This window comes from Mangifera indica, chromosome 1 (genome assembly GCF_011075055.1).
Source record: "Mangifera indica cultivar Alphonso chromosome 1, CATAS_Mindica_2.1, whole genome shotgun sequence".
Classification (NCBI taxonomy): domain Eukaryota; kingdom Viridiplantae; phylum Streptophyta; class Magnoliopsida; order Sapindales; family Anacardiaceae; genus Mangifera; species Mangifera indica.
In genome coordinates this window covers 21,957,181-21,971,437 of record NC_058137.1, presented here as the reverse complement: position 1 = coordinate 21,971,437, position 14,257 = coordinate 21,957,181, and the positions used below count along the sequence as shown (strand labels likewise).

Below are 14,257 nucleotides of genomic sequence, written 5' to 3'. Positions count from 1 at the left end.
TTGAGTTCATAGGGCTCTGCTACGTGGTTCTTCATAGTAGCATGTCAGAGTTCCCTCTGCAACTTCATGTTCAAGGTGGAAGATTCTTCTTAGAATATTGGCTTAGATTGGTGTCGGCTCTTTTTGTCACATGCATCCAGTGCTGGCTTTGAAATGTTGGAACTGATTAGAAGTAATTTTATCCTTGAAATTATCTTAGGAATCCCATTAAGGAATTACAGTGAGATTTCCATGTAATTTGCAATTTCCATGAAGAAACCAAAGCATCAGTTCCCAATTTGACAATTTATGGCACGATGGAATCAAATAATCAGTCAGCAAATATAAACCTGGAATGTGGCACTGCAAAGCTAATTGAGGAATAACAAAACACAAAAAGATGAAACAAGTGTGGTCTACAGGCAAACAAGTTTCTACTCTTTTATACTGATAAATAGATAAGCACTAGATCCTTGGAATATCTACTAGGCCTCAAATCAATATGGCTGGCAGACATACTCTATAGCATGCATAAGCTTTCTCCGAGGACCAACAGCATCCGCACCCATATCCTTGAGCTTCTTCATAGTTAGATTCACCAACTGAAATTTATTGAGAGTCTTCCCCTGGAAAAGCCTAACAAACTGTCCCAGTCCTAGTGATGCTAACCACCTACTCAAACCACCAGCTTTTTGTAGTTTCCTCTCAAGATTTAATGCCCGCATCCTTTGATTTAGCAACATACTCCTATCAATTGAACCACTGATGCCATGAAAGTTTCTTGGGCGCTTAATAGTTTTTGACATGCCTGTTACACCAAGTGTATAACATGACACTGAACCACGAGTGTGAACTAGATTTTCTGGATCCATTCTAGAATCTATCAATGGAGGTTTGGCTATGGCTGGAATGTACAGATAAGGCGTTTTTCTGGCAATTTGGATACCTTTTGTTGGAACCAATGATGCAGTCTTCTCTGGTTCATCAACTATAAGTTTCTCAGAACATGCCTCAGTTGAATATTGCGATTGTTTGTTAAATGCTTTTCTAGGCGAAGCTTGCAGTTGACTTGGTCCCAAACTTGGCGTAGTGGACTTATTAGCTGTAGGAAGGCTTGGAACCAGAATGGTGACCTTTTGCTTTTTAACTATAACCCAATCTTCATCTTCATTCAAATGCAACTCAGCATTTGAGTTGCTTTCATCTTCTGCCGTTACATGTCTTTGCCTTGACTTGACCATTAGTCGCAGACCTGTTTGTTACATCAATAGGTTTAAAACACATAATATTTTAACCGAAATGTCAAGAGGATCACCAACCAAGTCTGAAAAAAACTAGAATTTATCACCTAAAATGAACACATGGCTCTTCAGCTAATAGAGCAATGCCAATTTTTTTATAACCACATATAAGTCAACTACACTCTACATAAGTCACCACATCTTCTTGGTGGCCGATAATTGATTAAGATTTTTTTCTCTTCATCTGAAAATCAATCAACTTTCAAACAAAAAAAGGAAGCCTGGCAGCGTTAAGGTTAAATGCTTCCAATGGAATACCAACAAATCTGTCTTGGAGGTCATAAAAAGAAATCAAGGACTAATTTCAGAGTGTAATCAAATGCAACAACAAATACAAACACTACTGCAACTACAAGTTCTAAAAACACTACAAGAATCCTTCAACTCAATTAAGAGAAATTTATAACTATCTTTTATCCCTTCATACCATTTCACCGTGCGAAATCGATGAGTCTTGAAGATAGAAACTAAGTCCAACAAGATTCGAACCTCACAGATATGCTGCCAAATTAATTACAAAATTTTATTTATTTGTTTTTCATTTTGCCCTCCTAAGCTCTCTACTTCTTCTACTTGCACAATTTCAAAGAACTAACTCAAATAAAAAAAATAAAAAGAAAGAGTTTTCAGAAGGTCTTTCCAATTCTTACCAGGAAGTACTGGCAACAGTCGTTACAATTTATCAAATGAAGAAACTTATATCAAATACAGGAAAAGACCCAACAAAATTTGAACGTTTAATTTGTAAAATAAATGAACCCAGAATGAAATTCAACATAAATAACACATTCGAAGCTGAAAACTTACTTAACGGAAAGATCGAAGCAGAGAAATATGAACCCTTTTTTGGAAAGAACAGAAAATCAACTGTGTGAGAACGAGTCTTGATTTGGGTTTTTGATTGATTCGAGGGGGAAACGAATTTTGCAGAGCCGGGTCCGATTTATTTGAGGGAAATTAATTATTTTAGTTTTTTTTCAATTATCATACAATTTTAGGTAAGATTTCAACTTAATCCATGTTTTATCCTAATGTCAAAGCTTAGCCCGAAACCTCTCAAAACGGTATTCATCTGTCTTGTCTTTCAAAAATCGGATAAAATTCATACCAAATGAGTGTGGATCAAAATGTTTTTACTCTTGTTTTTGCTAAAATATTTGAAATCCCCATATAATTAAATATATTTTATGTCATGATTTTCTTTGTTAATTTGTTATTTCTTGATTTAGTTAAAGAACTGGTAATTTCACGAGAAAAATATATTTTCATTAAAGTTGCATTTATATTTTTGTGATTGAATCGTTGGAAAATCAAAACTGTATATTCCTATAAAAATTACGTAGGGTAGGTGGTAGGAGTGGGTTAGTAGGTAGGCAAAATACACAAGTATGAGGGATGAGAATGGGTTAAATGAGTAGACAGGATAAACGGATCGATAGGATAAACATAGGATAAGTATAAGAACTAAAAATTTTAATTTTTTTAAAACTGATAGTAGCTACTGTTGATATTAACATTTTCATTAAAATCAACCGAACACACAAGATTTGCTAAAAAAATTATTATATTCTATGATAAATGATGATGTACAAAGTTTTATTAGGGTTTTTATTAAATTATTATGATATTTTAATCATTTTGAAACATATTTATGATTAGGTATAAAAAGAAATGGATTATCGAAAAGATGACAGTACTAAAGGATTTATGGAGTGCAACAATTTTTGCAATCTCAGTTTCGACAATAGAAGCTCAGGACAAAATTACAATTTGAGGAATACCATATCACGATAAAATCGATGTAGAGTACCCATAGTTATTCCTTAAATAATTATATTTTTAATATAACAAATTTTTTTAAAGAAATATAAACCCAAACTTCAATTCAGCAATTTCAAACATATTATACATGAATCGTTGAACAATATCAGAGAATTTTGATATAGGGTCAAGAAGCTGACATACAGAGAAAAAAAACTAGCGAAAAATTACATATAATCATCTATATATCATAAAATTGTATATAAAGAGAAATCTCAAAATCATCTATCATTGTTCTTATTTTATCCCCGATCTTGTTTTTGTGGAGATAATCATGTTTCTTCTTGTCAAGTTACTTTTAAAATAATAATAATAATGGTAGGATATCCATGTCTGCTAAAATGAGTGCAGCTATAATTCAAACCTGTAGAGCATAAACTCTTTGTATTGTTAAACAACAAACAAAATTATGTTTCCCATTTGCTTTTTCGGTTAAAAAGGACCTAATCTTATTTAGGATACCCAACAGGAAAAAACTTATAGGTTAAATGCAGAAGAAATGGAAAGCAAAAATTATAGCCTGCTGGCTGATGATCTTTACAACAATATGCACTTGAAAATCTGTAAGTTTTCAAGATCGAATTTTGTTTCTGAAAAAATACATAGTACCTACCAAATTTGTGGGGACTTTTTGGCCTTCCAGGATCAGGAATCTTCAATCTATGAACCCTTTTCTTGAATGAAATATTATCAGGTTTTCTTTTTCATCATCTTGTCTAAACCAGTGTCTTGCATCATAGCAGTAAACTCGCTGTAATCGATGCGCCCGTCCTGCAGGAAAGAAAAAAAAACAAGAAAAAGTTGTTATAAAGATGGTTTGAAGATCCATTTTGACAGGCTTCTGATAAGGAAAACTGGTAGGAATTTGAGTACATTATCTTGGTCGACTTCGCTTATAATCTCTTCTAAATGTGTGCTATCTATGCCAAATTGTTGACAGGCCTGTTGCAGTTCATCTAGAGTTATGTAGCCGCTTCCATCTTTGTCAAAATACGAAAATGCTGCGAATAAATGATCTTCCCTCTGGATTTTGTTTAGATGAAGCATGGCAGCTGTGAACTCTTTATAATCCATGGTGCCACTGTTGTCTATATCAGCCTGCATTATTCAGAAGAATGTTGAGATTAAAGTAAATCAAATTTGATCAAATTCAAGCGTTCTGGTTTGTGAGATTGCTCGAATTTATAACTTACTGCTTCCATTAGATTAATGATATCGGCGTCCTTGAGATTTGCTCCTACTCTTTCCAAACCCTTTTTGAGTTCCTCAAGAGTGATTTGTCCACTGTTATCTGTGTCTATCATCTTGAACATTTCTTTCAGCCCTGCAATTTCATCTTCTGATAGGCTTTCGGCGATTACCTGTAAAAATATAAGTCTTTGTTAAGAGATTGAATGCAATGTAGAACAAGTCGTTGCCATGATCAGGGGAGCTTACTCTGATGGCAATTTTCTTGAGCTTGTTCATGGCAGAAAATTGTTTCAAGCGAGATAAAACTGCAGAATCAAGAGGTTTATCAGGAGCAACGCCGTGCACCTGAACCCAAGGATGGCCTGCAGAAGAATGAAAAACCACCAAATTTCTTTGCTATGCTTTAAGCTATGAGAATTTATTTTCTCATGGTTCTTTAACAAAACAAAGACTTACTAAGAACTTCATGAGCCGTTAAACGTTTCTTGGGGTCCCTCACAAGCATTCTCCGAACTAGATCTTTGGCTTCATCTGATATAGTAGGCCATGGTTCAGATCTAAAGTCGATATCACCTCTTAGAACTTGTTCGAATATTCCTTGCTCCGTTTCTGATTCAAGAAGATAAACATAACTGAGATGTGCCTACAGTCATACACAGAACAGCAGAAGTCTAATTTTTATCAGATTATGGGCGCTTACCATCCCAAAATGGAGGCACCCCACATAGCAATATGTAAATGATCACCCCTGCGCTCCACACATCACATTGTGGACCATAATGCTTTCGCAACACTTCAGGGGCGACGTAGTAGGGGCTTCCAACCACATCGCTGAAAGTTTCTCCTGAACAAATGAATTATTAGTTGTGACTGAATGCAGGAAAGAGAGGAGGAAAGTAATGTAAATGTTTAAACAAAGGAGGGTGAGACTATGAGCTGCCAAAATACACCAATGTCCATTACAAGAAACATATCAGCAATACGTGACATAGGAACACTGAGAAAATCTGCCCCCAAGGGATGACTTTGAATAGCACAAGGGTGTGATATTGTGCTATCAAAAATGAGAACTTGAGTTTAAGTGTCCTAATGATATATCAAGATTATACTTTTGACTGATTTAGTATTAGGCTCGAAGTTTATATACTCGGACAATCCAATTTAGATAAGGTTCCTCATAAAATCTAACTCTATAAACAACAAGTCCAATTTAACAAAAAGGTGTGATGTCAAAAATAAGAGTTAGAGTTCAGGTCCCTCGAAGACATATCAAAATTATATTTTTGATTGACTTAGTTTTAAACTTAGAGTTTTACATACTCGAACAGTCTAATTTAGATAAGATTTCTTATAAAATCTAACTCTATAAAGATGTGTCAGATGGTTTTAGAGAGACAAAATTAATGAACAAACCAAGCAACTGTAATTCTGATTCATTTAAATGGTAAGAAAATATAACAAATTTCTGTGTGGGAATGCTATTTTCTGAGGCTACAATGAATCAAATTAACCTGTTTTTGAAAGGAAAGCAAATGACGCAAGACAGTGGAAAATTTCATCCTCAGCCTGAGCATGGACTATGCAAATACAACCATTAATCTTAAGGGTTTAAAAAGCCCAAAACAACAATTCAACCCAGATGCAACGATAAAGAAGAATACCACACCAAAACAGAATTTGGATGAAGAACTACAAGGTATAACATCTGCTTGAAGAAAATTAAAGTGCAAAATCTTTAAGAAAATCCAGACCTGGCCTAAAGAACATAGAGAGTCCAAAGTCTATGGTCTTCAGCGGCGATTCTTCTTCATGACCAATGAACAGGAAATTCTCAGGCTTCAAATCTCTATGCATAACACCTAAAGAATGACAAGCCTGCACAACTCCAACTATAACCCTCGTTAGCTCTGCTGCTTTCTTCTCTGTGTAATGTCCCCTCTGTATTATCCTATCAAAAAGCTCGCCGCCGGCACAAAGTTCCATCACAACGTGCACTGCCACTGCGTCTTCATACGCCGCAACGATCTGTATCACATTTGGATGACCAGCCATGTGATGCATGATTCTTATTTCCCTCCGCACATCTTCAACATCTTCCGCAGTTGTTAGCTTCCTCTTCGCGATTGTTTTACACGCGAATTCTTTGCCTGTTGCCTTCTCGACACAAAGGAATGTTGTTCCGAATTGCCCTTGACCTAACTTGCGCCCCAAGCTGTAAATGTCCTTTAAGTTCCCCGTTTTCCTCCCTAACACAGAATCCATTTGCATTGCTGTGCTTGAAGCTCTCTTCATATGAGGCTTATCATTTTGCTCAGGAACTTGAGATTGTGGTTTCGATGCGTCATTGTTGATTTTAACCGGCGGAGGCGCCGATGCGGTTGTGGCTGTGGCAGCATTATTATCAGTATTGTGCTTCGAATCTGTCGGCTCGTTTTTGGTCTCGTTTTTAGACGGTGGAGGTTGGCGGTCTTCCAGTGGAGGGTTCCGCCAAACGGCCGCTGTAACAGATTGCAGGAATCCGTTACCACCAAGATTTGGCCCTACACATGTATTTCCCATCAAAAAATGAATAATTTATTATCCCATCCGTAATATTCAAAAAATAAGAGTATAATCACGATTAAAATTGAGATGCATGCAAGCGATTTGATGGATCAAGAACCAGCCAAACCAGAAAAAGAAAGAAACATAATAATGGAGGATGAAAAGGGACGATTTTATGGAGAAGGAAATAATGGTGGAGAACAGAGAGGGTGAATGAAATGAAGCTTAATGGAGATCAAAAGAAGAAAAAATTAATGGAGTTCAAATTGAAATGACGGTGAAGATTCAAGAATGATGGAGGAGACACCATGGTCAGGTTGTTCAAAGAAAGAGAGAGTTTATCGGTATATAATTCATTTTTATTACTTACTTCAATCATTATTTAAATTATACATTCTGTTGTTTATGTTACTAGTAAAGTTGATTAATTAATTTAATAATATTTAGTGCATGCAGACATGTATTGATCAATTATAGATGGATATCGGATTGCGCCTTCTCCAAAAGTAGTAGTTAGTTTAGCTTGGTCAAATTATTGATTAATGATTATTAAGCATATGGTTAAAATTGGATTTAAAATAAGGTTTACAACTTACGAATCTGAGTATTTTTAATAATATTGATGAAAACATATCTAGTATATAAGTAATACTATATATATTTATTTTATGTACATAAATATATATATATATATATCTTATTATGTAATTGAGTATTATTTTATTATTAATTTAAAATAATTAAATCATATGATAACACATCAATTATGTGTTTGTTTATGTATTTAAAGTAAATACGTATAATTTTATTACTAGTATATATATACGTGAGTGAGAGTGAGGATATCCGTACATATTTTTTAGACCTAATTTTCCAACCCAAGGTTTGGTGAAACAATGCTCACACCCTTTAAGTTTGGAATATTTAATCTCTCATCCGTCGAACTCTAATATTGAGTGGTAAAAATGTTATTTATAAAACAAATTAAAAAGCATCAATTTAAAAAATATTTAAAATATATAATTTTCTTTTATTCATAATATTTAAACATTTATTCTTATTTATTTTTTCGTTTCTTCTTTCACTCATTTTTCATTATCGTCTCTTTTCTCTTCTTCTACTCATTTCTTTTCAAATAAATGTTATTATATATCTTCCTCTTTTTTCTTCTTCTTCTTTCTCCGGCTCATTTTTTTCCATAAATATCAATTTATCTTTTCTTTTTCTTTCCTTCATTCATTTATTTTTTAATTCAAGTAAAGGTAATTTTATAATTATTGGAAATTTTTCTTAGGAAATTGAAAAATGAAAGACTAATGGTAAAGATGACGAAGGAGAAAGATAATCAATGATGTCGATGGTAAAGATGATCAGATAAGAAGGATAGTTGGTGGTTGATGGAAAAGATGATGAGAGAAAAAAGTAAATGGTCGACAATAGTGTTGCTAATAAAGGTAAAGAAAATAGAAAGAGGATAACCAACGGTTGGTGGTGAAGAATGAAAGATGATGGTGTTAAAAATTTTCTTGATGTAAGCTAAAATTATTATAATTTTGGTTTTAATGAAACTAAGTAATTAAATAATCCAATATCAGTTTTCAAATTGATTTAAGTTATTAATAAAGATAAATTCAATACATTTAAAAATTATGATAATATAAGTAGATAGTCTAATATAGGTCTAAAGATTTATTAGACATTTGATAGGATATTTCAATAGTCTACTATACATTAACTAGGTCCTATCTCTAAAACCATAACAGTACAATTTTATCATTGAAAGTTGTTAGTCAGATAGGTTTCATTAGAGGAAGACTTGCCATTTCAATATAGGTAATTTAGCAACATTACGAATTCAAATTGCATATTGTATCAAGTATTCCTAGAATTCCTGTTTTTTTAATTCAGTATTTTATACTCTAGCAAAATATCTATACATAGATTAAAATTGATCTTTAACAGGACATTATGACCACTTAAATGATGAAGTATCAATGGTAGACAAGAACTTGTCAACAATATGACTATCATATGATTTAATTTTTTTATCAATTGATATCTCTTCAAGACTAAGACACAAAATCAGTATCTACCTTTGATTACCCTCAATTTGTATTTGTTGACTTCTGTAGCGACAATTGAATAACTTAATCCCACTGTAACCATAAATTTACATGGTTGTTAACATTCATCAGTAGATCTAATAGAAATATCTACTCTTGTACACAAAATTTGGTAAATATGTCTATTCAACATGCACTCATGCATTGTACGAGGTTATCAACAAACAATTTTAATACGTAAGATTTGTCACTACCTTTTGGTAGTGACATTTAACACTAGATATGATAATTCTAACTATATTATATACACCTTAAGTCAAAGTAATATCAAAACTATATACATTTTTAGAATAATCGTCATTTGTACATTTGGTTTCACGATTACTAACATATATTAATTTTTTTTGTCACAGTTTTACCATCCTAAGAACACTAATCTAATCACATGAAGTAAATAAAAAGATGAAGCAATCTCATTATATTGATATAAACATGATACAATTACAAATCAATGCTAATACATTAATTAAAAGTTTGGCTTTGGAGAATCTACTCTAACAGGAGGTACCAAGGGACACCATTTATCGCAGTTAGAAAAGATGATAATAATCAAACATAACTCTTGACATTTGGCGTTATAGAGAAAATGAAGAAGCAAAGTTATGGACTTTGTTTATGAGAAAAACATGTGACTGCATTGGTGACATGCTTGAGTTGTCAATTATTTCGTATCAACACCTTGCCATTATAGTTGTCATCCCTAACATTTTTCCAAATGCCAACCATGACTGTTCTTGTTAGCATTTGAAGGCAATGTGTGTGTCAAGTACAAAAGGACAAAGCCTTATGAAAGGTCTATATTCGAAAGTTGCCAACACATATCGGCTATCAAATTTTCAAGATGCCATGAGGATAATTTTCAATGTGAAAATGAAAGCAATTGTCTCATCTGAAAAACTGGATACCATAGACAGACATTTGAAGATTTTACTAATTTTCGATACTTTATTGTGACAATTAACATCACAGTCCTTCAATGTATTGGCTTAGAATATTTGTATATCATCAATAACAATACTTACGAAATTTATATAGGAAAACATTATAAATATGATTTTACAATAGGTGAAATATTCTTGTGAAATATGAACTTTTTCAATAATAATATTATTTTTTATTGTTTAATTTTCTATGGCCTAATCGTAATTATGTTTTTTTTTTTCCCAAATAGTCGCACACATCTACGTTTTCCTTTTGGCCGTAAGAACAAGTGGCGGGACATGTTTCAAAATTAGTAAACATGCCTGTCCACTCAGTCGAAGTTTATAGAAAAATATGAGGCCATGGCAGCTGACAGAAGACTGGTATAGTAGACTTGTAAGAGCAACATGCACGCGTTAAAAAGTTCAAATATGTTATAACCCCGTTATGGGATGGGCTTTCCTCCCGTTGGAATAGGTGTTTTATCAAGGCAGTTTATCTTAAAACCAATGATTTTAAAATCGGACCAACGGTTGAATTGATTATTTCAATAATTTATAATTTAATCGATTTAATCAGTTTAATCAAAAAATAAAAAAATTTAAAAAAATCAAATTATTTAAAAATAATTAAAATTTAAAAAAATTGAAAATCAAACCTAATCAAATTCAATTTTTTATTGGTTCATTCGATCAAACTCGATTTTTTATCAGATTTGATTAAATCAATATCAAAACCGATTTTTTATATTAACTGGATCATACTTGATTTCTGGTTTAACCAATTAAACTAACCGATCCGGTTCGGTTTTCAAATTATTGCTTAAACCCATCAATAATTGTTTATTATTCAAAATAATATACTACTTTAGAATGAGCATTCGTCCAAGCTAAAGAAATATTCATCTCCCCCTTTTTTATACTTAATATAATTTAAAATCATAGTAATTAACCAAAATAATCTCAAACATACAAGCATGCTAGCGTTACAATAGCCTTAGCTTTGTTAAACTCAGTAATAGTGGAATCAATTAGCAAATATTTGTTAATCAATTCTCTAGATAGTAAACCAACTTTCTTAGCTAATTCATTTTTTCTTCTTCTAGTTTTGAGTTTGTAACCTCTAGAGATTTCACCTTTTTAATCACTTTCACCCACTGCTCATGCATCTGGTTATCTATTTTTTTGTTACTTATGTAAATCATTATCATTAGACTCACAAGAAATATTAGATTCAACTTTAGTCCGCGTTAGATTTTTTTCTTGTGTTCTTAAGGAACTTATCATAATTTCTAGTCAACATAGCTATCTTATCCCCATTTAAGCTATCTAACTCAATATTTTGAAACAAACTCGAATGAAAAAAGAGTGTTTAAGAACTAGATCAATACTTGTTTTTCTTTTTTATCCCACCTTTTCGGGTTTATTTCATAAGTTCGTAGAGATTCAATTAACACATCTAGATCAAGCTTCTCAACATCCTTACAATCCTCAATGAGGTGACCTTGGTGGAAATCTTTTTGGTAAGTAACATAACATCTTTCTAGCAAGTTTAGCATTAGAGTAAAATTTACCTAAAGCTTATGACTCATTAGAAATGTCATAGATCTTAGCACGAAAATGAAAAATAGATTCATCCTCAAGTATAGTCATATTTCCAAAATATGTGACTATTCTCTTAAGTCTAGCCTTTTTAATAATCTTGGTGCTTTTTTCTTTCCAATTTGTCCCAGGCATCTTTAATTACTTCACAGTACTTAGCTATAACTTTCATTTGCTTAATGAAAACAACATAAAATTGGCACAAATAGGCTTAGAATTTCAATTGGAAAGTTCAAGTATAATAGTAGTTTATTGTTCAACAAGTTTCAGTATAGTAGCTTCTTCTTCAATAAAGATAGGACGTACATAACCCAACCATTTACAATAGATATCTAGAATTTTTCATTAATAAATTTTAAAAATGTTCTCGGTCTTGCCTTCCAATATAGATATATGGTTCCATCTAACATGGGTAGTCAAGAGGTTAAACCATATTCTTGAAACAATTCTATTCAAAGGAAGAAACAAGTTCAACAGATGCAAGAGAAAGGAAATAACAACAACAAATTAACATAAAAATCCAAAAACCGAACTTTAGAGGATCTACTAAATATGGGCAAATTCAAAACCTACTTTGATACCACATGAAGTTTCACATTAATGAGTGATGTTGGGGCAAAACAATTGATATGCAAAAACTAAAAGGGGGCAAAACTATTTTTACAAGGTTTGACTATATTCAACGTTGCTTGCATCCATGGGACCTAGTCTAGCAAAATCAAATCATTTAATAATAAATCCACTGTCAATTACAAGCTAAAATTAATCAAAAGTAAACACTCTTTGTTCATTCAACTAAGTTTTGCTTCTCCTAAGTCAATATCTTATGTTTAGAACTAAAATACAGCAAACATCCCACTTGGTTTCCAAACACTCAAAATGCTTGAAGCTTCCCTTGATCTGTAAGGTTGAAATCCCTTCAACTAATTTTTGCTTCTTCTAAGATAATATCTTATTTTCAGATCTAAAATAAAACAAGCATCCCACTTGGTTTCCAAACATCCCACTCAAAATACTTGAAGCTCCTCTTGAACTATTAGGTTGCAATCCCTTCAATTCTTTGTCTTAAAATCCATTCAATCACCAGTCTAAAATCGTATCCCACGATTTGATCAATCAAACAAATATGCAAGAAAAACAAAAGAAACAGACAAAGAACAAGGATGGCAAAACTAAGTTGCAAACATAGTGAAAAAGAACCTTACCAAGGTAATAAAAATCAGTGTTGTTAAATTGCAAATATTTAGATCCATTTAAAATGAAGAAGAAGGTTTGATTTAAATAAACTCAAGTAAATATTGTGATGACTCTTGTTCATATCGTTACAGCAAACTTGTCATTTCAAAACAAATTTAAATAAAACAAAGAAAAAAAAGTCTGCATGCATAATATATCATTCTTGAGTAAGTACATTCATTTGCTAACATAACCATTAGCTCATAAGCAAAGCTACATCAAATTCAAATAATCAAAAGTTCAAACTTGGAATCATTCATAAACATATCAAACTTATAAGTAATACTAACTAGAAGTCATTCCAATTGGCAAGAATGTCGACACATAGACTAGGATATGCAGCAACTTGATCTTCGTAGTTCATTCCACCATTAGCACACTTATTATCACTTTCCATTATCGTAGCACATGAAGATTCCGAATTCGGATTCGCCGTCGCTTGTTTCCCGGTAAGCCGTTGCACCAACCCCATGAATTCTTCAGGTCTTACATGAATAATCTTGGGAGACACCATATAAATCACAACAGGAGATTTTACTCTTTGAATATTTCCATTATTATTCTTCTTCATAATCTTTGAAGAGCTTTTGTTCACCTTAAGAGCCGCCGGCCGCGGACCTTGAAGCTTTGAACTTGAAGATATATTCATCGACAAGATTTATTTTCTGGGGAAATTTGAGATTCTTGGAAGGAAAGTGAAGAGCCCCAGAAGGGTTTATATAAACATGATAAAGAAGAGACGTAGAAATGAGTGAACTTGGTCTAGGGTTGAACTGGTCTTGGCATTTTGTGAAAAAAATATTTATTTGTTTTGCATGGATTAGGCTCGCCGGTTTGCACCTCGTCAAGAGACTATTCAAGTTTCCATTTTTCATTGAAATATTAATCAAAAGCCATATGAGACGAAGTCAATCTGTCAAGTCAAACAGAATACTACATCTAGACGTGTCTTTTTCTTCTTTCTTCTTACAAAAAAAACTGCATTAAATTTTTTGCTCTTGACTTCAGTCTTTGAAATCTTCGTGCAACAAAGCCTGCTAGAACACTCGACTGATTCTTTATGACGTGTGTTTATCAAAATTTCTTAAACTCATATATTTAAAATTTTTAGGGTTGATTTAATCCTCTGAATCAGTCTGTTTTAAGCATTCTAAAAAATTTTCAAAAGCAATTTAATTAATATATCTTTTCAAGTCTCTAGTTTTTTTTTTTTTTTTTAAATTCTTTGAAGTAATTTTTTTATGTGTTTATTTTTATTAAAAATACATAAACTCATGTTTTTAATATAAGCAATTTAATGTTTTGTTGAAAACTATTAAAAATTCTCTTATTTGGGTTTTTTTTAATATTTTAAGAGAGTTTTTGTTAGTATTATAAAGTATTTATAGTTTCCGAATATCATAGAGACATTTTCATAGTAATTAATTTAACGATTTAAAATTATTTATTTTTAAAGTTTTTCAATAAAAAAATCTATGTAAAAAAATTTTAATTTATTTTATTTAATATAATTAATTTAATTTTAAATAGATAATCTGGT

The 14,257-nt window shown here is 32.1% G+C and overlaps 3 protein-coding genes across 3 annotated transcripts; all 3 read right to left on the bottom strand.

The window, feature by feature from the left end:
* Positions 1 to 302: 302 nt before the first annotated feature.
* LOC123228994 lies at positions 303 to 2,242 on the bottom strand. Its single transcript, XM_044654537.1, has 2 exons — positions 2,088 to 2,242; positions 303 to 1,231 (listed from the first exon to the last, which is right to left on the bottom strand). The coding sequence occupies exon 2, from the start codon at positions 1,218 to 1,220 to the stop codon at positions 477 to 479; it is 744 nt and encodes a 247-aa protein (XP_044510472.1). The 5' UTR covers positions 1,221 to 1,231; positions 2,088 to 2,242; the 3' UTR covers positions 303 to 476.
* A 1,336-nt stretch (positions 2,243 to 3,578) lies between these two features.
* LOC123228985 (calcium-dependent protein kinase 20-like) lies at positions 3,579 to 7,160 on the bottom strand. Its single transcript, XM_044654528.1, has 7 exons — positions 6,044 to 7,160; positions 4,993 to 5,136; positions 4,749 to 4,901; positions 4,539 to 4,654; positions 4,295 to 4,462; positions 3,975 to 4,199; positions 3,579 to 3,872 (listed from the first exon to the last, which is right to left on the bottom strand). Exons 1-7 carry the CDS (start codon positions 6,849 to 6,851, stop codon positions 3,792 to 3,794), a joined length of 1,695 nt encoding a protein of 564 aa, XP_044510463.1. The 5' UTR covers positions 6,852 to 7,160; the 3' UTR covers positions 3,579 to 3,791.
* A 5,706-nt stretch (positions 7,161 to 12,866) lies between these two features.
* LOC123203774 (VQ motif-containing protein 8, chloroplastic-like) lies at positions 12,867 to 13,397 on the bottom strand. The gene has a single exon (XM_044620262.1). It carries the CDS (start codon positions 13,364 to 13,366, stop codon positions 13,007 to 13,009), a length of 360 nt encoding a protein of 119 aa, XP_044476197.1. The 5' UTR covers positions 13,367 to 13,397; the 3' UTR covers positions 12,867 to 13,006.
* Positions 13,398 to 14,257: the final 860 nt, after the last annotated feature.